This window comes from Peromyscus californicus, unplaced genomic scaffold (genome assembly GCF_007827085.1).
Source record: "Peromyscus californicus insignis strain IS unplaced genomic scaffold, ASM782708v3 Scaffold_16__1_contigs__length_79575227, whole genome shotgun sequence".
Lineage (NCBI taxonomy): Eukaryota > Metazoa > Chordata > Mammalia > Rodentia > Cricetidae > Peromyscus > Peromyscus californicus.
This window is the reverse complement of record NW_026294458.1, coordinates 5,923,542-5,950,711: the sequence shown is the minus strand read 5'-3', so window position 1 is coordinate 5,950,711 and position 27,170 is coordinate 5,923,542. Positions and strand designations below refer to the sequence as shown.

Genomic DNA, 27,170 nt, shown 5'->3' with positions numbered 1-27,170 from the left:
ACTTTTTCAGATCTTTGCTTTCATAAGGTGTTTAGCAAACATGCTAAGGCGACCGAATGTCTAGTTGGTCACGACATGCAGCGCTGACCAGTGGACGATGACAGAGGCAACCACACCCACCCGAGCTACGGCCCCAGAGCACAGGGGGTCTGCAGGAGCACACCAAACCACACAGCAATCAGCAACCTGAGGTAGGTCTCTTTACAGTACAAAAGACTTCTACACCAGTGAAGCCACTGGCTAGCAAGAGCTGCTGAGGGCCGCAGACTCTGCAGAGGAGACTGACATGAGGAAGGACGGACCCCACAATCCTGAGCCCTGTCACTGAACTCTGGAGGTGTGGGATCAGGTAAAAGAAAATGCCACCTACAACAGCAGCAGTGGACCCCAGGGCTGGGAACCAGCTGGCCAAAGAGCCGGAGCTCTGTGGTGGCCAGCGTTAGGAACCTGAAGCGTGGGACGCTGGGAGCAATCTGGATCTGGTTTAGAAACAACAGCAGGAGGAGGAAGGCGGAAAGAAACTCTCCTCTCCGAGGAATGCCGGGGTTCTCATTCCTGAGAGGGGAAGGGTGGGCTTTGCCCCACTGCTCTAACAGAAACGTAAGAGACACCAGGACAGGAAAGCAGGAGCCCTGAGAATTCACGGTGCTCTGCAAGGCCTCCCACGGCCCAGCTGCACTGGGTTCCCACTGCGGAGCCCGAGGAGCAGGCCTGGAGGGACCGCTGCTGCCATGTGTCCTCCGGACACCTCGAAAGCCCAGCACCGTGAAACGACCAGCTAGAGAAGGAAACGCTGCCTTTCCTACAGCTAAGAGCAAACGAGACCTCTAGTGCAGTCAGCTGTACAAAACGGTAGAAATGAATGTGCACTGCTGTAAGACAGTGCTCGCTTTTAATAGAAAATAAACCGCTTACATTTTCCCTGTAAATATAGGCTATGTACAGAATTATATATAGACATAGCTACACATATAAAGCTTCATTATAGGCCACTGATACATTTATAGTAATGGTTCCCTGAACCTCTTAAGAGTGCAATTAAGAACAAAAACTAAATTTCATTTACGTGAATAGGGAATAAATACAATAATCAAAATATGATTTTCCCTAAAAGTGAAACACACAGCTAATCCTGAACTGTCGTGTGAGAGATAAAACTGGGAAAGGCCAAGTTTCAGCAGGACAGGATGAGGGGTCCAAACCAGGAGGAGAATGGCTATGCTCAGAGGAAGAGACTTCACCGAGGGAGGAGTCAACCCTTGACAGCCACCTTGTTCTCCGCGGCCGCGAACATAGCATAGAACCTCGAACTGTCGTTGGACAGAAGGACCGATGGGGTGTCAAACTCCACCACCTGCAAAGAGGAGACAAGTCAGGGTGTGGCTGGGGGAGGGTCTCATGGACTGGTGCTGAGCAATGGCGGCAGGCCTCAAAGTCCTGGGGGCGGAGCAGAGAAGCACTGAGCCGGCCTGCAGTACCCGGGAGTGAGGGGAAGGGTGGAGAGAATGGAAATCCATGAGGATGGTTCTATGGTTCTATAATATAAAGTACCGGGGGTCGGGGACTACAGCTCAAGTTGAGGCAAGCTGATCTGACCCCAGTCCGAGAGGAAGAACCCAGGATGTATGGGTGGCAGAGAGAAAAAGCAAGCAAGGGGTCAACGCATCCCGTGTCCACTCCTATGGCGGGCTTTGGATAGCAGAGTTCTACTTCACGTGAACGAGCCCATCACCAGCAGGGCCCGCCTCTTGTTACGGGAGCGATAAACCTGCGTTAGCTTTGCCCGTCTCCTCTGCCTGGAACGAAGGCACGGGACACAGCCATGGCCTGAGAGGTGGCAGGGGATCCCTGCCAGGGCCCCTAGCAGAGGCCAGCATGTTAATGGGGAGGAGCATCAGGAGAAGGGGTCTATCATTTAGACATGGTGCTGAGGTGTGGAGCCGGGTACCAGAGATGGCATCCTGTTCCTGGAGACGAAAGACAAGCACTGGCTGCGGGCGACTGCAGAGCCTGGCATGGCTGAGCTGCAGGCTGGCCGTGCACCCACCGCCCCTGACGCTGAGGAACTCCTCCTCGCCTGGGTATGTCTACGTCTAGGGCAGAAGCATCTCACCTGTTGGGAGTCTGTGTGAATGTGTGAGAAAACCGCTGGGACAGACAATGTGTCACAGTGCTGGTCTCCTCTCGGGGGTGCTGCTGGCCGCGGTGGCAAAGGTGTATCAACGACCTGCAATCTTGGTTTTGCCTTTACACTTGTATACTCTTAAAATGCATCATTTGGCAGAAGTAAGAACCCACGTATTATGTGCATGGCACACAGTACCAACTTTTGCTGAATGTCTGTGCTGGGTGCAATGGTTAGTGTCCACATCTCATTGCTCAGTCTGGGCTCCATCCTTAAGACTAAAAGAGCTGACTGCTTTCCAGCAAGGAGACCAAAGCTCAGGAACTTGACCTCTGTAGGGTCAGAGGAAACAATCCAGGGAAGAGAAGGACAGAGTTCCTTTGATTTTTTGAGACAGAGTCTCTCTTAGTCCAGGCAGTTGAATCAGATTCAATGTGTAGCCGAACCTGAACTTCTACCTCTGAAGTTCTGGGGTCTGTGCCAACATGCCCACTTTATTCGGCAAACTCAGACACTTCTGAATGTTGGGCAAACACCTACCAACTGCCATGCCTCCCTGGCCCAAGTCCCTCTTAAAGAACCAATCACTTGCCGGGCGGTGGTAGTGCAGGCCTTTAATCCCAGCACTTGGGAGGCAGAGGCAGGTGAGGCTAGCCTGGTCTACAAACTGAGTTCCAGGACAGCCAGGGCTGTTACACAGAGAAACCCAGTCTTGAAAAACCAAAACCAAAAACCAACCAATCACTCTAGGACCAGACATGGTGGTACTCACTTTAATCCCAGCACTCTTGAGGCAGAGGCAGGAATCTCTGTGAGTTCAAACTAGCCTGGTCTAGAGAGTGAGTTCCAGGGCCAACTAAGGCCTTAAAAACAAAACAAAACAAACTCTAAAATAGTAACAAGCTTCTCCTGGAGACAAAACAGTCTGGATCAGAGCCTTTAAAATGGAATTTCCCAGGTTTTCTTGTCTACCTTTTAAAAAAGGTGTGTTCTATTTAATATCTACACACACAGTGATAGCTCTTCATATCAATGTATGGGGGAATCTCAGTACAAGAATAATTCAAACAAGGATAGTGTCCTGGGTAGTCTGATGACATAAGCTAGAGTCATCTGGGAGGAGGGAACCTCAGTTGAGAAGAAGCCTCCATAAGATCAGTCTGTAAGAAAGCCTGTACGGCATTTTCTTAGTGATTGATGGGCCCAGCATTGTGGGTGGTGCCATCCCTGGCTGGTGGTCCTGGGTTCTATAAGAAAGCAGGCTGAGCAAGCCATGTGGAGCAAGCACCCTCCATGGCCTCAGCAAGCCAGTGAGCAGCACCCTTCCATGGCCTCGGCATCAGCTCCTGCCTCAGGTTCCTGCCCGGTGTGAGTTCCTGTCCTGACTTCCTCCAATGATGAACTATGATGTAGAAGTGTAAGCCAAATAAACCCTTTCCTCTCCAACTTGCTTTTGATCATGGTGCTTCATCACAGCAATAGTAACCTTAACTAAGACAAATAATCACAGAATATTAATGTTAAAATGATTTCAATATAAGGAAAAAATAATTTAAACTTTCTCAACTCAGCTTTCAAGATTAGGCAGGACCTGCTCTATCAATGCTTCTCTTGACATGTCCCATAAACCACGAGACGGTGTGGCATAGAGGGAGTCACTGGTCTGAGTTTGGTGCAGCCTTGGACCTCTCTAACACACAGTGAGAGAATTCTCTCTGCTCCTTCTCATTGTGAGGAAGAACTGACCACTGAAGATGAGACATAACTCACTGAGCACTGAGCATGTCACAGACTAAACACTCAGTCAAAGCAGATATTGTGGTGCTATTATTACTGTATTTTATAATATGTATATTATTATGTAAGAAGCCAAGTTCCCACCACACATGGCTTATTTCACACATACACAAAAGAGGTATTCATCCACATAACTGTACTTAGCAACTAGCTGTTGTGCAAAGAACTACAACAGTGAGCACTAATGGGGACCCGAAGACGAGTGAGACCGAGTCCCTTCCTTGGAGAGCTTGTAGGGGCTCTGCAGAGTACCATACAAGTGGGGTGAAAAGTCTACAATGGACAGACAGATAAGGCCCCAGGGGGGGTTGTGGAAGCTTTGACATTTAAGTCATGTCCTCTCTAGGGACAGGCAGGTTTTAAGCTGGCAGATGAACAGTCTGTGTAAAGACAAAGAGGAAACCACACAGAGGATCCACAGGCAATGGCATCCGAGTGTGACGTGAAGAAGGCTGGGCTAGGACCAGACCACGGGAAAGTGGAGGAACTGGAGGAGAAGTTTGGCACCACCACATGGTAGCAAAAAGCAAACCAAGGTTGTTTGCTGTTTTGGGTGGCTCTGAGAAATTCTTGTGCGTGTGACGAAGTCACTGAAGAGCACGTGCTCTCTGGCCTATCTCACTCTTACAAGCCACAGGACAGTAAGTCATCAAGGCATCACCTGAGGCAGGAGGCACCCGTCTGATCAGCAAGAGCCAGAACGAAGTTCTATGGCTGCTAACTGAATGCCCAGACACATGATGATGACAGGTGGCCCCTCCATGACAGGAGCCTCTTTTCTTCCCAGACAAGGCCCCACATCAAGCTGAAGCTCCTGAGGAGCCTACTACCTGTCCCTGGGCCAGCACCATAATCCTATCAGAGCCCAGAACTGTGTGCAGGCGATGGGCAATGGTCAGCATGGTGCAGTCTGCAAACGCTTCCCGGATGGTCTCTTGAATCAGTAAATCCGTCTCTGTGTCCATAGCAGCTGTAGCTTCGTCTAAAATCAGAATCTGCCAGGGAAGCAGAGGGCAAACAGATCCAATGACTTCCTTAAGCACTGTTGTTTATCTCAGTTTCCTAAAGTGCATTTCAGTATTTAAATCCGATACCATGTACTATTACTAATTAGTAGGTTCACACATATTTGTGAAAATGCCCTTTGCTTAGAATTCACATAACCCAGGTTTTGCTCAGTTTCTACAAACGGAACAGACACGTGTGACAGGGTCTGATCAAACACTCCCACTTCTCTGTGGCCTTCATGTGTAGGTCAGCTTTTCTAGACATCCTGTCCTATTTGTAAAATGAGGGTCCAGGAGGGGTTCCACCTGGTGACGTCTCCTGCAGCCTTTATTCTGCTGGGTCTGTAGTTCTGTATGTATTCATTAGGCAGAAACAAAGTTGTCCTTCAATTCCAAAGGCTTGGGGGAAGTTGAAAATACACCAAGGGGCTGTGATGGAGAATGTGCTCAACATACCACACACACACACACACACACACACACACACACGCACACGCACACGCACACGCGCACGCACGCAAAAGCTTGAAGATGATCCCTCAAACCAGTATGCCAAGTGGTGTTAAGAGTCACTGAGACACTGTGGGTTAGGAAGCACCACTGGGCTCAGAGTCAGGGCCCCGAGGCAGGGCTGCGCCCCAGGGCTCCAGCTCTTCAGCACCTCATGCCACCTGCTGTGCACCTCACCTTACAGTGCCGCAGCAGGGCCCTGGCTATGCACAACAGCTGCCGCTCCCCAACTGAGAAGTTGTCTCCATTCTCCATCACTTCAGATTCCAGTTTCAGAGGTAGCTGGGCAATCTAGAAAGAGACAGAGGTCAGAAGTGTGAGGCTACCAACCACACCATGCAGAAATCCAGGGTACCTAGCCAGGGGTGGCGGCTCACATCTATGACCTAGCACTTGGGAGTAAGGCAGGAAGAGTGTAAGTTCAAGCCAGCATAGACTACATGGTGAGACCCTATCTTAAACGGTCCCGCCCTTACAAGGAAAGAACTTATTCTGAAGGAGATGAAAAAGAATTACTTTGGTCATCTGAAAGATTCACGTGGTCACACATGCACCAGGACCTGTATTTTCTAAGGCAGTTCATTTTGCGATATATGATTCTGTTAGTTTCATTCCATGAAACTATCCCAGAAATTCAAGATCCCGTTGGATGGTGGGCCCTTATGTTTGGTTCTAAAAATACCGTTTTGCAGGAGATGGGGTCCCACTCCTGAACCCAAAGCCTGGCCCATGCTGGCAGCCTTTTCTTCTTCTAAACATCATGGAACCTATTCTTCATATGAAATTGAGGCTACTTGATGGAGGATGGAAGCAAGGCTCATCTAACTGATCGGGGCAGTGGCCACTGAACTCAGGCTGCCCTGCCCCGCTCAAGATCAGTGGTGCCCATCTGCAGACTGGCTGCTGGCAAGGCTCTGCTGGGTTGCTCCATGACATCCATGATCTATGGTACACTGCAGGTTACAGAATCAGCAATAAATTACAGGTCTTTTGTGTATATGTGGATGCTATACTATTTTTGTTTGGTTGGATTTTTTCATTTTTTGAGACAGGGTTTCTCTGTGTAGCCTTGGCTGTCCTGGAACTCACTCTGTAGACCAAGGTTGACCTTGAACTCAGAGATCCGCCTGCCTCTGCCTCTCCAGTGCTGGGATCAAAGGTGTGCACCACCACACCCAGCAGATGTTATACTATTATAATTGATAGAAATTAAGTTCTGACTAGCAATCATTAATATGTTCTTAGTCAATGGAGAGTACAGGGCCAATATGGCAATGAGCAATGTGGGAGGTGGGGCTAAGAGACCAACTTTATTGTGTGTGTGTGTGTGTGTGTGTGTGTGTGTGTGTGTGTGTGTGTGTGACATTCTGCAAGTGTGGAGGGAGTTGGTTCTCTTCTTCCTCCCCGTGGATCCTTGGCCTTGAACTCAAGGGTTAGGTTTGGTGGCATGCACCTCCACCAGCTGAGCAGCTCTGCGGATAAGACACTGACTTTGGGATGCACGTGGAACACCTGCAGACTCCTGCTTGGAAGTACTCTTCTCCAGACCTCCTGGAGTGGGAGAGGCATGGCTGCTGGAGAAGCGGGAGCAGAACAGAGCGAACAGCGCTCCCACAGCCAGCCCTGAGACTCCAGCACAGCCAGCCCTCCCTCAGTTCCACTTACACATTCCTTCATGTGTGTCCTCTCCAGAGCATCCCAGATCTGGTCTTCCGTGTACTGGTTGAAGGGGTCCAGATTTGATCTAGGGAGAGGTGCAAGAGCAACTGCTCAGAGGGCAGGTTTAACAAACCTCACTCCAACGGCTGTCTGTGGCTAAACAAGCGCGCACAGAAAACTGGATTCCAACTCCACAGGTCACAGGACAACACCTGGGCTCCCTGCTCTATAAATCCAATTTAAAGTCTATTATTTTTACTATGCAAAGAGTATAAGTTAGCTGTAAAAGAATGTATAAATACCGATATGAAAACACAAAGAAACACCAGTCTGATGATGGTATAAAACCTCCAATGACACCTAGAAACATGACACCCTTCAGATATGTCTTTATGTACAAATGTAGAAAAATGCCTTCTTTCCCCTTACTTTTTATTAGTTCTTTGAGAATCTCATATAATGTATCTTGTTTGATCATATCCACCTCTTCACCCCAGCTCCTCCCAGATCCATGCCCCATTTACAACCCAGCCACGTGTGTCCTGTAAGTCCATCAAGTACAATCGGTGTTGCCTACAAACTCTTACAAGTATAGCCTCCACTGGAGCGCGGTCTCCCAGGGGCTCCTTAGCTGAGAACGGGAATTTTGTGCCCACCTCCCCTCTCCACATCTCCAGCTCCCTGAGGACCACACAGCTAGGTGTGAAAAAGAACCATCCAGCTCTTTCCCGAGGCCCTCTTAGCTCAAGTCAGTCCTCTCTGACACCCACTGACCTGAAGAAACACTCTGCACCAGGCAACCCACAGCCATTACACTTTCCTACGATCCAGAGATGGCAGCAGAAACCAAGAACAGGAACACCCAGCAAAGACAAGACCAGATAGCAACATCTAATTTCACCTTAATTATCCCAACCCCAGATGCCTACACACCAGCACAAAACTCAGTCATTAACAGCCAGGACAGTACGTCTCCACCAGAATGCAGTGACCCTAATACACTAAGTCCTGAGACACGCAATACAGCTGAAGCCTAAGACAAAGTCTTCAAAATAGTAACTGTGAATATGCGCAAGGACCTGAAGGAGGATATGAATAAATCCCTCAATGAATTGTCTGTGCAGACACAAATGCTTGAATGGGACAATAAAAACAATTCAAGATATGAAAGTAGAATTTAACAAAGAAATAGACTAATTAAAGAAAGCCCACAATGGGATAAAACTAGAAATTTAGGAAGTCAAACAAAAACTTCAGAGGCAAGCCTCACCACAGAGCACAAGAGATAACTCTCAGGCATTGAAGACACGATAGAAGATAACGCTGAATGCAGGTACAGAACAAGAAAATTCGAAATCTGGGACACCGAAATAATCCAAACTATAAATAACAGGAATAGAGGAAGGAGAGAAAACCCAGGTCAGAGGAACAAAAATATTTTCAACAAAATCATAGAACAAAATTCCCCTAACCTAAGGAAGGAGGTGCCTCTAAAAGTCTAAGGAGCATACAGACCACCAAATAGACAGGACCAGACAAGAAAGTCCCCACGACACATACTAATCAAACATTAAACATAGAGAATGAAGAATATTAAAAGCTGTAAGGGGAAAAAACAAATAACATATAAACGTATTAGAATAACACTCAACTTCTCAATGGAGACACTAAAAGCTAGAAGTGCCTGAATGGATGTTCTAAACTCTAAAAGAGCACAGATGCCAGCCGCAACACTATTAATCACAAGATGAAGAAAGAATGAAGAAAAACATCCCACAATAAAGCCAGATTCAAGCAGTATCTATCAACCCAGATCTACAGAAGGCACTAGAAGGAAAACTTCAACCCTAAGAGGTTAACCACACCCAAGAAAACACAAATAATAGACAATCCCAGACCAGCAAATCAAAACGGGGGGGGGGGGGGGGGGGGGTGGGGGGGGGGGGGGGGGGGGGGGGGGGGGGGGGGGGGGCAGGGACGATGACCCATACCACAACAAAATAACAGGAATTAATGAACACTATCATTAATAACCCTCAATATCAATGGCATCAATTCACTAATAAAAAGAAATAGACTAACAGAATGAATTAGAAAACAGGATCCATCCTTCTGCTGCCAACAAGAAACAAATGTTAACATCACAGACATCACCTCAGGGCAAAAAGACAGCAAAAGACATTCTAAGCCAAAGGAGCCAAGTTGAAAGCAGGTGTAGCCACTTTAGTATCTGACAAAACAGGCTAAAAGCCGAAACTAATCAGAGAGAGAGGGAAGAACACTTAGATATCTCACTGAACACAGGAGTCGAGCTGGTGGCAAAGCAGAGCCTTTGCCCTCGCTGACTAGTGTCCATGGTACTAGAACATTCTCTGCACAGTACCAGAGGAGAAAGGTAAACAACAACCTAGCTACAAACCCTTTGGTGACCTGCTTGCATGATATGCTTGTGGTAGTTTGTGCTAGTGGCACAAACATTGTGGGAGTAACCAACCACTTTCTGCTTGGATTTAAGGCCCCCTCCATGAGATAGGACCCATGCCTGACACTGCTCAGATGGCCAAGAACTTGAGACTAGAAAGACCATGGACCTAGGCAGAATCCAATTACTAATGTTCTGCTAAAAAGATTACAATGAAATGACTCCTAAAGACATTCTGCTATATCTATAGATCCATGTCTCACTCAGCCATCATCAGAGAAGCTTCCTCCTGCAGTAGATGGGAACTAATAGTCTAGATAATGAATGTGCAGAGAGTGAGAGATCTTGGAACATTCAACCCTAAATCTGATGCCTTCATCAAATTCCTCCCATCAAGGTTCAGGGAATTATACAGAAAAACAGGCAGAAAGATTGTAAGAGCCAGTGGGGTTGGAAGACACCAAGGAAACTGTCTTCCAGACACAACAGGACTGATGCACATATGAATTCACAGAAACAGTGGCAGCATGTACAGGACCTGTAAAGGTTCAGGCCAGATGGGGTCCTATTGCTGAGATGGGGAAATAGACATAAACTCCCATCCCCAACCAAGAAGCTATCTCCAATTGACAAAGTTTCTCCAAGGGAATCTCAACCAGCACACAAACCACACTCAAAGGCAGGCCCCATGCCCAGCAGCAGATGGCCAACACAAAATGAACTCAAAGTTATTTTTGGAGATTTTTTTTGTCTCATAGTACTTTGGGTTTTTTTTAATCTTACAGGTCTTTTGCCTACAGTTTCCAATTTAGTATTTTTATGGGTTTTGTGCATGTGTGTATGTGTGTGTGTGTGTGTCTGCTTTTTTCCTTCTTTATTAGTTTGTTTTGCTTTATTCTTATCTTTTTATTGTCCATTTGTTTTGTTAGAGAGAGAGAAAAACAAGGTGTGAAGTTGGAAAGGTAAGGAGGTGGGGAGGACTTGGCAGGAGATGAGGGAGTGGAAACTGATCAGAACATGTTGTATTAAAAAAAACTTTATTAAAAGCCACATACATCACAGAACTCATGCTCACAGACTATTCAAAATGAACGCTGTATGGTTTGATCTCACAGAGCTGCAGGGAACCAGCAGCAGCAGCAGAGACCAGTGTCAGGGCCGCACTCATTCCCTGTTCTACATCCTCAGAAGGATCCACTGTGATATGTGCACAAACCCTAGAGACACCTGAGTAGCATACTTCTTGCTCCACTCCGATCTCCCTAAGACCCACACCCCAGTCTTCTCTCTGGCCAGGCGTATCTTCTGTTTATGATACATCTCAATTTTGCCTGCCATTCCCTCTGCACTAACAGTAATGTTCAGACCTCTTTCCTGTGGCAGGAAAGCCACCTCTGATCTCACAAGGATACCTTTAATTCTGTCCTAGGCGTGGGGCCAGCTTTCTGGTACGAAGGAAGGATGCTCTGCACTGGGTGGAGGGTCAAGTTGCAATGGTCCTTTACTAACATTTGGGCTGAGAACCCGCTGAATCTTCAGGGAAATTTTCTTCAAGGGACAAAGGTGATAGGTGATAGACCTATAGGTGATAGCTGAGTTAAAGCATTTGTGATGGTTCCACGGTGGTGGGCAGAAGCCTCTAAAACTAGCCCCCAATAAAATACCTAGTCCTGAAAAAGACCTAAGTTCCAAACTCCAACCATGGCAGTGAAGTAAGACAACCTTCATCTCCTTTGGTGTCACTTATATGAACTTGTTACCAAGTACCCAAGCTGATTCAGTATAATCAAGAGCTCCAGGACATGACATCCAAATTCAATAGGATAAAATGCTAAAATAAGCACCCTTAGACTAGTGTTGAGAACTTAACTTATTTATCGCCTACAGTAAATGTTTGCATGCCTACAGACTTTGTTTAATCTATCACACCTTCAATGTGAAGTGACCTACAGGAACTGATGAGGATTTTCATTAAGTATGAGGCATGGTGGCACGCACCTTATCTCTGAGTCGGAGGATAGCCCGGTTTACAAAACCAGTTCCAGGCCAGTCAACACTTCAAAGTGAGATGCTATCTTTTGAAAAAAGAAAAGACAAAGAAAGAAAGAAGAGAAGAGGAAGATTCAGTCATGAGGCTGGGGCTTTGATGACAGGATTATCATCCTTTTAAGAGGAAGACTCACACTGCTCTCCTGCATGTGCACATCAAGTCCATGGGAAGACAGGGCAGGACAACAAGGAAGATGGCCCTTATGACACACCAATCTCGGACTTCTCAGATGCCAGAACTGTGAGAAATTTCTGTGAATTAAGCTTTCTGGGATATGGTATTTTATTACAGTAGCCTGCATACCTTCATTCAAGGTACAAAGCACACCTTGAATGAGTTCAATGCTATTCTGAAGAATAAGACATCTAGTTTCAAAGGCAAGTCCAAAATTAAGTTGATACCTTTTTTTTAAAAAAAATAGGAAATGTAACATTACTTTTGGATGATTATAAAATAAGAAGCACCACCTAACTCTTCTATATAGTTTTTATTTCCAAAAAAAGGCAATTTGATTAGAAATGGACACAAATCATGGGAATCCCTAAATGTTAGGCAGCAGTTTAAGGATAAAGATAGAAAAGATGATTTTCTTCCTAATTTCAGAAAGAATGTAATTTGAGACTAAGCATCAAAGATGGAAACATCTCAAATACATCAAACTCTGTGCCTGCCAAGGGAAGAATGAGGAAGAGAAGCACTGCTCATGGGTGGAGTGGCAGCCTTACACAGTCCTGGGCTTAAGCAGCATGAGGTGGACAAGATCAACTCTCAGATACGGGCTCACTGACTTATTCACTTGAAGTACCGCTTGTACTGCCCATTGCCAAGCATGGCTTCACTTCCTACCTGAACAGAATGACCTGGAGAAACAGCTGAAACCATGGGTCGCTGCCCTCAGTACCTGACCACAAAAGCTTACACCTGTCAACTGTAACAGACGCCTTTGAAAACCAATAGCCCCGAAGCTAACTGCCATGCAAGCTTCTGTTTGCTAGCCTGCTGGCCTCACCCTAAGGTTATAGCATATAAAATGAGCATGCAAACTGGACTCAGGACCAAAGCCTTTCAGGAGCTGTCCTGGCTTGGTCCACCAGTGAGTGACATTTCCTCTCTACCACTCTCACTGGTGTTAGGTTCAGTTCCCCGGCACCAGAAAGACAGAAAAATAAAAAATAAAGTTAGTTGAAAATGAAAGAGCGGGTGGGTGATGAGTGGTAGCAGTTCCGGAAGGCACCACCCTAGCAGCTCTCGGCCCGCAGAGCAGAGGTGGCATGACAGCGGGACACAGAGAACGATGGCGGCATACCATTTGAGCTCGTATCACTGACTAGGCTTGGAACTCACAGTGTGCTTAGGAATTTATCCAATCTACACCACAACAGGTCTTCAAAGTATCCCCATTTTAGGGGTGAGAAAACAGGCTTAAGAGTGGTAACCTGTTAAAAGTTCATGGGACAGAAATCTGAGCCACAATCTCTCTGACCTCTGGACCCCTGGGGCAGAGCCTTGCTGTGGCAGTTAATTAAGCAGCATGTATAGCAGAAGCTGGTTCGTCACTGCAATAGAAATCATAGAATCATGAGATGCACTGGACCCAAGGAATGGGATTTCCATCCGGGTGATGGCTCTGGATCCTCCAGTCCTCTGAGAGGTCAGGTTCTCACCTGACAGTGCCACTGAACAGTACTGGCTCCTGAGGGATGATGGAGAGTTTGCTTCGGAGGTCGGCCAGGCCGATGTCACTGATTCGCACTCCATCGATCTTGATGCAGCCTCCGGATAACTCCACCAGACGGAAGAGGGCCATCCCCAGAGAGGACTTCCCTGGTGAGTCAAAACAAGCAAACAGTAGCTCTGTGAGTAACTTCTGGAAGACAGAACTAGCTTAGTGTGATGGCTAATGTCAAGAACATCTGGAGTCAACTAGAACCTAAACAGCTGGGCACCTATGTGAGGGGTTTTCTGGATTGGATCCTTTGAGGAGAGACCCACCCTAAATCTGGGCTACACCCTCTGGTGGCAGCCCACATAAAAGGACATGGAAGAAGGAAGCTTTTCCTTCTTGCCTTCCCTCTCGATGGCAAGTTCATCTACCCAGCAGCTAAGACACCCCTTCGCCTGTGTCAGAGCCTACTTTTTAGGGGGTTCCATGTAGACAGACAGCCATCTGAGCCTTGCAGACAGAAGAACTCCCAGATTCTTGGCCTTCCTACACTGTAGCCATTGTTGGACCAGCCAGACCACAGCTAATACCGCTCTTAACAAACCTCGTGTACACAGATGCCCACTCTACCACCTCTATTCCACTAGAGAACCCTGGCTAATGCAGGCTGTCGTATCAGGAGTGGCTCTAGAGAAACAGAATCCTAAGGATGGACTTCTTCTAATAATTTATTCATTATTTTTATTTCATGTGCATTCATGTTTTGCCTACACGTATGTCTATGTGAAGATGAGTCATGAGTTGCTATGTGGGTGCTGGGAATCGAACCCAGGTCCATTGGAAGAGCAGCCGGTGCTCTTAACCACTGAGCCATCTCCAGCCCCAAGGATGTATTTTTTAAGTATCTGAATAGACTATGCAATTTGCCAATACCTACAGTTACTGAAGGCTCTCCTAGAGGAATGGAGCTAGAAGTCCACAGTGTAAACTATTTAAATACACCACCTCCACTACCCAACTCTACACACAGACTTCCCACATCTTCCTCCAGGGTCTAGCCTGGTGAGCTCCCCTGACCAACTCAGCCACATCTTTTCTGCAACCCTGCAGATCTAGCCTGGGTCCCACACCAGTGCAGCAGCCTAGTCTGGGGTTAGGATCCTCCTTCCCCAAACCACAGGACTCTCCCATGTCATATTCAACCTTTCCACACAGACCTATCCACCCCACACTCCTGGCTGGGGACAGGAAGCATGTCCTGTGTCAATGCCAGTCTCCTCTGCCTACCTGATTTCATCCCACCCCAGCCATTTCCAACCTCCAGATCCAACTCAGCTCCACATCATCTCTTCTCCCCAAGCCTGTGTCATCTGCAACAAATTCAGAACCACCAAAATAATAAAGGATGTTCATGTGGCCAGATCTCATCACAGGAACACCAATGATATGAAAAAATCAAGTCTGTGTCTTCTTTCCAAAATGCACCAGTTCTGCAGAAATGCTTGCCAGTGAGAATTCCCAGTGAACTACAGGACACAAACTCACAGGAGCCATTATAACCTTGTCGAAAGAACGGAATTGAAGGGAAAGGGCTTGATAAATGCCCGAGTGAAGACCAAGGAAACACAAACAGGGCTGCTGTAAATGATAGAGACAATTTAAAACTAGAGAATGGAATTCAATTAGCAAATAGAAACACTGAAGAGGACCCAATCCACAACAAGGATGGAACTGAAAATCCCAAAAGCCCAACTGGAAAATGCAAAGGAAACCCTTACAAATAGAATGAATCAGGCAGAAGACAGAATATCAGAATATCTCAAAGATAAAATAGAGGATCTAGACCAAATAATGGATCTGTTCCCTGAGAGGACCAAGAAGATGCCATAAGAGGCTGCTCAATCTTCTGTCAGAGATCAGGCCTCAGTTTCACTTTCCTGAGACGAGCAAGCAGTTACTGAGGAAACCATAAACCAAGGACAATCAAACTTTTTTTTTTTTTTTTTTTTTGGTTTTTCGAGACAGGGTTTCTCTGTGTAGCTTTGCGCCTTTCCTGGGACTCACTTGGTAGCCCAGGCTGGCCTCGAACTCACAGAGATCCGCCTGGCTCTGCCTCCCGAGTGCTGGGATTAAAGGCGTGCGCCACCACCGCCCGGCAAGGACAATCAAACTTTAATGAGAGGGAGATAACATGTACCAGGCCTGAGCCAGCCTCCACAGTCAGTGCATACTAGGCCAGCCAGCCTCCACAACAGCTCAAGGTAATAAGCAAATAAGGACAAAGTCTACGACTGGTCCAGGCCTGTCCCCAAATGGAAAAACTGTAGCCTTAACCAGCCCCTGACTAGCCCTAGCCAATTAGAACATACCAGTATGACTGCCACTTGCTTAAGTCAATCATATCTGAGATGACCTAACTGCCCTAGCAGCTCCCCTTAGCTGCTCTTAAAAGGAGTCTGCAAGCCTCTCCTAGGATTGTCATCATTTTGCCTCTGTGTAGGAATGATTGGTCCCAGCATGCTGGAAAAATAAACACTCTAACTGATTGCATATATGAATGGTGGTCTTTTGTGGGACTTCTCCAGGACTCTAAAATACCCCTGCAGGAACAAAATCCATCTGTCTGCAGCCTATTAGAAACACATCTTAGCTTTAAAGAGAGGCACTGCCTTACAGTAAAAGGATGAACAAAAGCACTCCAATCAAATGGGACCAGGAAGCAAGAAGGCATTCCTATCTTTTTTTGTTTGTTTGTGTTTGGAGACAGGGTTTCTTTGTGGAGTCCTGATTATACTGGAACTCAACTAACTCTGCAGACCAGGCTGTCCTTGAACTCAGAGATTCACCTGGCTCTGCCTCCCCAGTGCTGGGAATAAAGGCGTGTGCCGCCACTGTCCAGCTGTCATTGCTATCTTAATATCTGACAAAATAGACTTCAAACTAAAACTAATCAGAAGAGGACAAAGAGACACTTCATTCTAACCATGGAAAATTTAACCAAGATGACATCAATATCTTAAACATGCACCAAACAATGGAGCACCCAATTTCATTAGGAAAAAAAAATCTACTACTGGATTTAAAGAGACAGATAAACACTGTCCATTAATAGTAGGTGATTTCAATACTTAGAAGGTCAAAGAAGTCATGGAAGAAACAATGATGTTTCTGTACCAACAAATCCAAACTGCTTCCAGATGAGGTCCAAAGACCTAGGGACCAGACAAAAGATTCAGTACGAGCCTCGTCCTATGGATGGGCTTTTGCTTCTCTCTCACTCTGGTTCCTTCCTCCATCGCTCCTTCCTTCTTTATTATCCTCATACATAACATTTTGCCCTGCTGTTTAAACTTTTTAATGAAGTTCCTCCTGGATAAAATCATTGACATTACTAGTTCTACATTAGGATGCTGGCTACCCTGGCTAGGTCCCCCACAGGGTCCTGTAACTCTGATCTCATTTTACTCTCTTATCTCAGCCCCTTGTCTAATTGACTATTTCCAAAGGTTTCTCTGGAGGGAATGAGGGCAATTGCATAAGCCACCACAGCCAACAAGCTGAAACTCTCCTCCTGCTACCCAACCTATCCCTCCACAGATCTTAAAGACAGACCCCAACAACCCAACTTTGTCCCCACTCAGCAGGAAACAGAAAATAAACACAGCATCCTCCTTTCCTTTTGACGCCCTCTGGGCCTGGAATAAAGTGCTAATAACCCAGAAACCTCAGGTGAGCCAAGAGACTCCAGAAAGCAGTGTGCAGATGATAACATCTACAGGCAGTTGAGGATAGAGGAAGTTTCTGATGAGATCATCAAATACTTCCATTGGTATTTACAACATCGAGACCAAGGAAAACAGCTGCAGAGGGAATCTTCCACCCCCAAATTTCCCTTTTCTGCCTATGGAACACCAAGCCCTCCACATCTGGGCACACGATCTCCACTCCTGCCAACAGACCGTCTAACAAATGATAAGGTGCTTCTGTAGAGGCCAGTCTCCTTTTATCTTCATGTGCACTGGCTGCTTTTGTGTGTCAACTTGACACAAGCTAGAGTCATCAGTGAAAAAGGAGCCTCAGTTGAGGAAATGCCTCCATGAGACCCAGCTGTAAGGCATTTTCTCAGTTAGTGATCAATGGGGGAGGGCCCAGTCCATGGTGGGTGGTGCTATCCCTGGGCCAGTGGTCCTTGGTTCTATAAGAAAGCAGACTGAGCAAGCCAGGGAAAGTAAGCCAGTAAGCAGCTCCCCCAACCTCCCATGGCCTCTACAACAGCTCCTGTGTCCAGGATCCTGTCCTGTTTGAGTTCCTGTCCTGACTTCCTTCAGTGCTGAACAATAATGTGGAAGTGTAAACCAAATAAACCTTTCTTCCCCAACTTGCTTTATGGTCATGGTGTTTCACCGAAGCAATAGAAACCCTGACTAAGACATTCATGTCACCTCATCAACCCCAATCTAACCACCTGTACATCTAAAGACTTCATCATTCTTCTTTCCCTGTAGCAGACCTTAGGGCTGGAGATGGGGCTACTGAACTGGATGAATTAAGTCCCATGGGTTTAATTGGGCCCCTAAATAACAGAGGCCAGGTAGCAGCACAGACTGCCAGAGACAAGGGCAGTGCAGTTATCTTAATAGGCAGCACAGACAAAGCCAGTCCATAATGGCCTGGCCCAGTAATGGGCAGCACAAGCAAAGTAATTTTTATGGTGGCATGATTTGTATGGACCTTTGGCTGATCAATCATGGTGTTTCTAAATATGAAATAGATACGAAATCTACTGCATTTTTGTCTGATCTGTAGAGGCAGAAAAGTCTTGAACAAATGGAAGAAAAGCTATACTGCATCACAGCAATAAGGAATCTCAGCCTGTGAATCAATCCAGACGTGAGCCAGTTTGAAGACCCAGAACCCAGTGAATGAAGGGACGGCCAGGTCCCTCTGAGGAAGGGCCTAGAGGCTGACTGTTAGCCTTTCTCCCATCCTTGCCCAGAGAGACCTACAGCCTTCTACAATGGTAACTGTACATTGTGGGAAAGGAAACAAACTTTCTGGGGTCTATTAGATACTGGTTCAAATTGACACGGATTCCAGAAGACAACAAGAAATATTTTGGCCCTCCAGTTAAAGTAGGAGTTTATGGAGGTGAAGTGATTAGCAGAAGTTTGGCTCACGTCTCAGCAATGTTCCAAAATAGAAAGTGGTGATGGTGTCATGGGCCTATGAGGATGCTGGACTAAAGTCTATCAAATTGTGCAAACAGGCAAATTGTATACTATGTGAATTATTTGTCTATAAAGATTTTATAAAACATAAAAAAAGAAAGAAACTAAGACAGAGCAGCAGGCTGGTGGATGAAATGGTAAGTTCAGTGCTGAGTAACAGGCAGAACACTGTAATTCTAGATTGACTTTTCTCTCAGAGTTAAGATCATCCCAGACATGGTTTGAAGCCAGGAAGCATGGAGCCTGGAAATAAACAGGTTAGAGAAGACTATCTTTGAGTGTCATTTGGAAGGAAAGGTAATGGAGAATTACTTCAGCTTGTCTGTAGGATAGACGGGGAACCAGGTACTGAATTTATGACTCTTACTTATAGGGTAAGCATCTGCTACTAAACTGCAGTTCCAGCCCTTTGAAAAATGCTTTACTTTGAGCTAGCCCTTATCTGGGCTGACCTTGAATTCAAAATGCCTCTTCTTCGATCTCCCTAGTATCTGGAAACACAGACCTGCACTTAGGCCTGGCATTATTTCAGTCTCTACTAGAAACCTAGTGCGGTACTCTTCACGGTTATCTCCTGAAACGACTGGAGAACCTGGCCAAGGTGGAAAGACCGGTCTCCTAGAACCGAATGACTGCTCCAACCAGAAGACGTGCTTACACTCCCCTGGCCGTGGTATAAAGAGGAAATGCTGCCATAACACAAAGTAACACATGTCTAAGAATAAAAGTGATGTAAAATGCTACACAAGAAAGTCAATTTATTTTACTTCTGTTGAGACAGGGTCTTTACAGCCCAAGCCTGCTTTGAACTTGCAGTGATCCTCCTGCCTCAGGTTCCTTAGTGCTAAGATTTCAGGTATGTGCCACCAGGCTTGGCTCCAAATCGAGAAAACCATTTCTGCCTTGAAGGGAACGCAAGCCCTCCATGCTTCTGACAAATGGGGGCCACAGTGACGTCTTACAAAGGCCTGAAGACTCTTCACATGTTCTGACTTCAGTGCTACTCAAGAACAATCAGAAATAGTTCAATTCGCTACAAATTTGGGATGGTTAAATGTAAATTATGGTCCATCCATTAAATAGAATGGGGTGTTATACTACATAACAACCATTAAGTATCAAGGCAAGACACTGATGGGTCTTAATAAAATAAATAAATAAATAAAAGCCACAAAACCCGTGTACAAAATGACCACACTTACACATGTGGTACTAGGAAATCACTAACCCGAGACAACCACATGTCATCAGTGCTTATCTGGGGTAACTGGTTCAGGGTGCTTTCTTCCACTGTACTGTGCCATGCGCTCCAAGTATTCTGTTCTGAGAACGTGATGAGAAAGGACTGTCTGTCCCAAGAGCAAGGCTAAAAGCAAACTTCGAACCTTGGTTTCAGAGGGGCCTAAGACGATAACGACTCGTGTCTCAGGGGTTTGGCTTGTGAAGATGAAAGTGATCTTTGACAAGCCGCTATGCGCTGACCGAAGATTAAATCTGGATCACTTCAAACACTTCTTCAGAGACCAGTGCAGTCCTTACCTGACCCTGTCCGTCCCACAATGCCAATCTTCTCCTTGGGCTTGATGGTGAAGGACACTTTCTTGAGGACCAGAGGAAGATTTTCCCGGTATCTCATCTCTGCGTTCTCGAAGGTGACTTCTCCCTCCTGAGGCCAGTCAGGGGGAGGAGCCTTGTTCTTGATTCTGGCAGGTGCTTCCAAAGACAGGGTCTGAGGAAAGAGGGAGCGCTTCAGATTCCTGTGGAGCAGCAAAGCTGAGCAGAGAGGAAAACAGGGCAAGCAGAGCAGCCAAGGCAGCTGCCACCATGTCTAAAAGACCCCTGTCTGAAAGAATATGTTGACAGTAAATGCTCACAGCCCAACAACCAAGAGGGAGACACAGCACATGCCTCCTAAGCCGTGGTCTCCAAGTGCCAGCTTGCACAACACTGCACGGACCGAGGGAAAACCTAAGCGTGGGGCGTGAGGCCTTCCCACTCTCTGACACATTTTCATGGGAAGTCGTTGAAAATATTCCACTTGAAACAGAATTCCATGAACTGACTACCACTAGCCTGAACTTAAACTGAAGTAAGGTAATTAACATTTATTGAACATCTTAATATACTGGCCAATCCAAGAAATACAGACTGCAGTTCTAGCTTGCCACCCACAGCAGGGTGACCTAGAGATGCCAACCACACAGTATGACCTGCATAGACCGTTTCACCTCTCTGTCCCTCACTTTCAAACTGTGCAGAACTGGTTTGGCTCTGGAAGGCCATTCCTGACTCAAAAGCTGTGTTATAACTTCTGTGTAATTGTGTCCTAGCGGTCATCCCTCACGTCTTAAAAAATTCTCTGGCAAGTACTCATTGGTTTTATACCTTTAAGGTGAAGAACACCAAATCAGTATTTGGGGTGTGTGCGTGTGCTTGTTTGGGGGGGAGTTGGGGGTGTGGCTATGGAGTCTGACATTCCAGCCGGAAGGACAGTGTTGCTGTGTTAGGGCAGGCATCTGGGCTGTGCTGTGGAGTGACATCAGGAAGACAATCCAAAACCATCACTGGTTTGAGCAGGGTTCACTGCCCACCGCTGTCTATCATCCTGTTCTCTCCAGCAAAGGACTCACCAAGAGCAATATTTACTCAATGCTACATTATACACAGATGCTCTCTGTAGACCACAGCACTGGTCAAAGCACCAGCCAAACATAAAGAACAGAAACAGCACACAGCTATCTGAACTCTGTATGAGAACAGTCATTTGTTACGTTTGAGAAACATCTGCTAAAGCCGGGCGGTGGTGGCCCACACCTTTAATCTTAGCACTTGGAGGCAGAGGCAGGCAGATCTATGAGTTCAAGCCTCATCTACAGAGTTCCAGGACAACCAGGGCTACACAGAGAAAAACTCTGTCTCGATAAATACATACATACATACATACATACATACATACATATGTGAATAAATTAATACCTGTCTCAATAAATAAATAGAGAAAATAACAGAAAACGATGAAATGTCTGATAGTGGCTGGCAAGACAGTTTGGCAGGTAAAGGTGCTTGCTGCCAAGCTTGACAATCTGATCGGATCCCTGGAACCCATACAGCAGAAAGAGAGAACCAATTCCCACAGGTTACCCTCTGACCTCTACATGTACACTGTGGCATGTGTACCCACACACACATATACAAACACAAATAAATAAATAGATAAATGAATGAATAAATAAATGTTAAAAAAAAAATCTCTTAAGTAAGTCAGGTATGGTGGTGTAAGCCTGTAAAGCCCACACTGGGGAGGCTAAGGCAGGAGCATCATGACTTCTGGGCTAGCCTGAGCTACACAGAAAGACCCTGTATCAGAAGAATAGCAAGTAAACAATATCTTCTGATAACTAACAAAGTTCATTTTCAAATCAGTGAAGACACACATCTCTGTTGGAACATGAAGTTTTCAAGTAGAAGAGAGTTCTTCAAACTGCCTGAATACCAGTTATTTAGAACGTGAAATGTTTCCTTCACTGTGGACAACTGTGTGAATGCTGTGGTTTACAAAAATAGGAGATCTTGATAAACGAGCAGCCCGGGAAATCCTCACTACCACCTGCAATGCTGCTTTCTACATAAAATCACATTTAGAGTTCATCGAGGACACCAGCAAGACACAATCTCACGGCATAACTGAGAGACTCCTGAGGGAGGGTGGGAAGAGCCGACATTCTCAGTAACAGCCAAACCTAGTTTCTAACCTGTGAGTACAGATTAGAATTCTCCATGCAACTTTACACTATAGAGCCTAGCCCCGACCTCAGACCAATGACATTCACCTCCAGAGAGACCCATGCTAATCTCTGCCCAACACTTGGCGAGGGACCTTCCACCTTGGTGAAGGACAACGAGACCAGACTAAGTAAAATGATGTTTGGTTTGCACTTCAGAAACAGGGCCCAGAGGCCCCTGAGCTGAAACTGACCTGAATGCCCCCTCCCTGAGGACCAGCCCCAGTGGGCACATCTACAAAACACGCCCACACCTAAGCCCCGGGGAACACTGTGGAGGAAGAGGCAGAAACTGAGAGCCAGAGAGGACTGGAGGCTTTGCTGTGAGGCTGTGTCTCCAGAAACATCAGAAGCTATGCCCATGAAGTCCCACCGATATGACGCCCCAAACATGAGCTGAACAAGGACAACACCAAGACATGCCTAACTGCACAGGGAAAGCCCAGGAGGCCTCAGCCCTCCACCAAGGACTAGAGGCCATGGAGGGAAGCTGGTAGTGTGAGGTGGCCCTCCCTAGGGAAGAGCACACCAACTGGGTTTCCAGTGCCCAACAGTCAGTCCTAAAAACACACACAACTAACATTATATGAACCCAACAGGTTCTATTTGGGAATATATATGTACATACAAATACATATATGCATGCAATTACAACTGATGAAAAAAGATACCATGAGCTTGAGGGAGAATGGGAGGGGTGTATGGGGGGAGAAAAGGGAGGGAGAAATGTTGTAATTAAAATACAATCTCAAAAATAAATATGAAAAATGGTGTACTTTTTCCTTTGAGTTTTGGAGACAGGGTTTCTCTGTGCAGCCCTGGCTGGCCTAGAACTCTCTCTGTAGACCAGACTGGCCTTGAACTCAGAGATCCACCTGCCTCTGCCTCCTGAGTGCTGGGATTGAAGGTGTGTGTCACCACTGCCCGTTATTATTATTATTATCATTATTATTATTATTGTTGTTATTATCTTGTCTTTCAGTTAAGCTAACATAACATTTTCCTTACACTGTTTAAAACCATACAAGATTTCTGAATGTGTCCCTGTTAACTATAGAAATCAGCCAGGGAACATGAGTTTTCAACTAAACAGAATTTATCATTCTATTTGGGAACTTTTAGGGTATTCCCTGTTCTATTCCAAACATACTGTTGAGACGCTGATGCTCTTAAGTGGAGATGAGACAGGTGGAGGAGGTAAGGCTCTGCCTTACCCGCCATCCATGACAGACATCCATGACCAGAAAGGCTGCAGCATCCTCACCTTTATGTAGTGGTTGATTCTTTCCACGGAAGTGAATCGGGCTTCTGTCTCAGAGGCCAGTCTAACTGTAAACTGGAACAGTCCTGTTAACTGAAAATGGGAAACAAAAACCAAGAGACTGTGTATCAATCAGCACAGGGCAGGCGGCGAGAGGGAACTCCTTACCCCCGCAGGGCTGACATACAACCCTCCAGAGCTCATGCAGCACGAGGTTTCAGGGCCCAGGGGTTTTCTTCCACTGAACACCACACTCCACCTCATCAAATACAGCACTTAGCGCAAACAGGCGCACCATACTCTTGGGTCACTGTATTCTTGGACCCAAAGGCCTTCTAGCCAGCTACTTTGTTTCCAGGAACACAGGTCTGAAGCTGTGTAACTTCTGAACCACCTACTTTACCTCAGTCAGTTTGTGGCAACCAGAACAAATGGAGATTCCAACCTGTGAGCAACTACTGAAAATGCTTCTGGAAAGTGCCATAAGAGACAACACCATGAAGAAAGAAAATGCACAGCCCCATGCCCCTCAGACTGCTGACTACATGACACACTGGCAGCTGGCAGGTCTAGGCAGACACCAGGGCATCCAGGGAGACCCAGCACTCTGAAGCTCATCTGCTGCCTTATTTTTATCTTTACAATATGGAAAAGAAGCCAAAACCACACAAGAGTACCGTAGTGTGATAAACACCTCTGTGCCGAAACTCTATCCTAATAAATTATCTATTTATGGTCACCATTGCTTCATGCACAGTCACTCCTCCCAGTTCCATCCCCCACAGTATGAGGAAGCAGAGCCCCAACATTCTACCATGATAGACTAAATGGTACAGTTCCAGGGCTGGAGAGATGACTCAGTGAGCGCTGGCTGCTCTTCCAGAGGACCTGGGTTTGATTCCCAGCACCCACATGGCAGCTCACAACTGTCTATAACTCCTATTCCTGGGGATCCAACACTGCATACAGAAACACATGCAGGCAAAATACCAACGTACATAAAAATTAAAAATTAAAAAAAAACAACAACTCCAATACCACTTTTAAACTTTAATAGAAATTACTTGTGTGGACTGACGTCAAAACATCTTTAAAGAGTCAGTGGTCAAATTCTCAAATTTATCTTGAGCTATTTGAGCTTTAATCATCCCTAGGGTTGAGAAAGCTTATGCATATAATATTGGGAAAAGCAAAAGTCCAAAACAGAAAGTAGATGTAAGCAGCAAATGGGGAATGATATAACACTCAGAAAACTAGCAGATGCCAGAGATGAGATGGTGGTGGACACATCGGTAATTACAAAGTCACTTCTAAATGTTTCTTTACGAAGATAACATCTACCACCACCCCCCCCCCCCCTTTTAAACAGGGTCCTACTTGGCTGTCCTGGAACTTGCTATGTAGACCAGGCTGGCCTCAAATCGAGATCCAGTTGTCTCTGCCTACCAACTGCTGGGATTGAAGGTGTATATTTCTGCCAGATATGGTGGCACACACCTTTAACCCAGCACTCAAGAAACTGAGGCAGGCTGATCTCTGAGTTCGAGGCCTGCTCAGTCTGCATACTGAGTTCCAGGACAGCCAGGACTATACCGAGAAACCCTGCCTCAAAACCAACAAATGCATGTATTTCTTTACTATACACAGCAGATTGTTTTAATCTTGGAGTCTATCAACAGCACTCCTCCCCACACCCTTCCCCAGTGTTAAACGCCTCCAGACCAGACACTGACCTGCACAGCATAGGAGATGGCCAGGCCCGCGTAGGCCGAGGGGATCTGCCCATGCATGAGGACAATCATCAGCCCAGTGGTGGTGATCAGGGCGATGCTGATGAGGTCCAGACGCACTGCCAGCCACCTCATCGCACAAGTGAACAAAAAAAAAGGAGCCTGGTTGTCGTCCAGCAGCTCCTGATACCTGTGAGGAAGAGAACGGCAATGGGCGAGTGGAGACCATACGATCCAACTCACGGGCTGACGTCAAACCTGTGGAGGACCAGAGTGCAGGGCAAACAGGGCTCACACAAGAGGGCGCGGGTGCTCTGATGTGAGTTACCCTTTGAGAAGCACTGAAACCCACACTAGAGATGTTAGGGAGGGCGGTGTGGCGGTGCTGCCTCTAATTCCAGCACTTAGAAAAGTGGAAGCAGGTGGATCTCTGTGAGTTTGCAGTCGGCCTGGTCTAAATTGGGAGTTCCAGACCAGCACACACAGTAAAGACTGTGACTTAAAAAAGTAAAAAACGCCGGGCGGTGGTGGCGCACGCCTTTAATCCCAGCACTCGAGAGGCAGAGCCAGGCGGATCTCTGTGAGTTCGAGGCCAGCCTGGGCTACCAAGTGAGTTCCAGGAGAGGCGCAAAGCTACACAGAGAGACCCTGTCTCGAAAAACCAAAAAAAAAAAAAAAAGTAAAAAACTAGGGCCTGGAGAGATGGCTCCGCAGCTGTTCTTGCCAAGGAACTGGGTTTGGTTCTCAATACCCATAAGGCAGCTCACAACAATATGTAACTACATACAGTTCCAGAGGACCTGATGCCCTCTCTGGTCTCCTGGGATTCCTGCTATGCATAGGGTATACATAAACTCATTCAAACACACACACACACACACACACACACACACACACACACACACACACACACATACACACACACACACACACACACACACACACAACACACACACACATGTAAATAACATAAAAAAACCAAAAAACAAAAAAACAAACCTGAAGACTTGAGAGAGAAAAATCTACCACTGAGAAACATGGGCAAAGAGGCCGAATCCAAAGGCTTGTGCTGAACTTTAGAGAAAGTTCAGGTCAGGGGTCATTTCCTCAAAGCTGGAGGCTTTAAAGGCGAGCAGCAGACATAGTCCAAGACCAGGAAAAAGAAACTCTCAGGGCGACTGCAGGATCAATGCTGAGTGTGCAGACACACTCCTGCAGAGGGAAATTGCTTCCCAAGGCTACAGAGCCAGAAGCAGTGACTGAAGTTCAGCAGGAGAGAGGCAGGCAGTGACCGTCGGCCAAGGACACAGGTCACTGCAATCGCGAGGAGGGCCAGCACCACGGGGAAGCAGAGCTCCACATAGGAAGTTCTGCTAGGCACATGTGCATTGCTTAAAAAACAAAACAAACAAACAAACAAAAACAACTTTCTTCCTTATAGTAAAATATAAAATCTTCAGAAAAAATACAATGAAGAAAAAAAAAAAAGAAGAAAATGTAGAATTTCAGATGTTAATACTGTACTGCTCCTCCCCATGAAAACACTTGTACAGGTCATTATCTTCAGTTAGGAAGGCTCTTTGTGAGTCATTCAGAGTAATTTTTTCCAACCTGTTTTCCTCTACCATTTTCATGAGAAATGACTTAATTTTTACTTTAGTAGGCAATATACACATGCGCGCGCACGCGTGCGTGCATGCTCACACACACACACATACACACACTCACGAGAGAGAGAGAGAGAGAGAGAGAGAGAGAGAGAGAGAGAGAGAGTTTTAAGTGTTTTCATGTGTCTGTGTACAGAGTGGGTATGTGTGAGGGCATGTGTGTACATGTGAGCCTGTGGAGGCTTGAGGAATCTTCCTCAATCATTCTTTCACCTTATTTACTGAGGCAGGGTCTCTCAATCAAACCTAGAGCGTTCAGACATGGCTAG

The 27,170-nt window shown here is 46.3% G+C and overlaps 1 protein-coding gene across 6 annotated transcripts in view; it reads right to left on the bottom strand.

The window, feature by feature from the left end:
• Positions 1 to 853: 853 nt before the first annotated feature.
• The window catches only part of Abcc5 (ATP binding cassette subfamily C member 5), a 96,048-nt gene continuing 69,731 nt past the window's right edge, over positions 854 to 27,170 (bottom strand). For all 6 annotated transcript variants that reach the window (XM_052740176.1, XM_052740177.1, XM_052740178.1 and 3 more), the window contains 8 exons: positions 25,238 to 25,424; positions 23,508 to 23,597; positions 20,001 to 20,190; positions 13,235 to 13,394; positions 7,105 to 7,183; positions 5,617 to 5,730; positions 4,753 to 4,917; positions 854 to 1,354 (listed from right to left, as the gene is read on the bottom strand). In XM_052740176.1, coding sequence (XP_052596136.1) covers positions 1,253 to 1,354; positions 4,753 to 4,917; positions 5,617 to 5,730; positions 7,105 to 7,183; positions 13,235 to 13,394; positions 20,001 to 20,190; positions 23,508 to 23,597; positions 25,238 to 25,424 — 1,087 coding nt within the window. In that variant the 3' untranslated portion in view covers positions 854 to 1,252. The remainder of the gene's footprint in view (positions 1,355 to 4,752; positions 4,918 to 5,616; positions 5,731 to 7,104; positions 7,184 to 13,234; positions 13,395 to 20,000; positions 20,191 to 23,507; positions 23,598 to 25,237; positions 25,425 to 27,170) is intronic.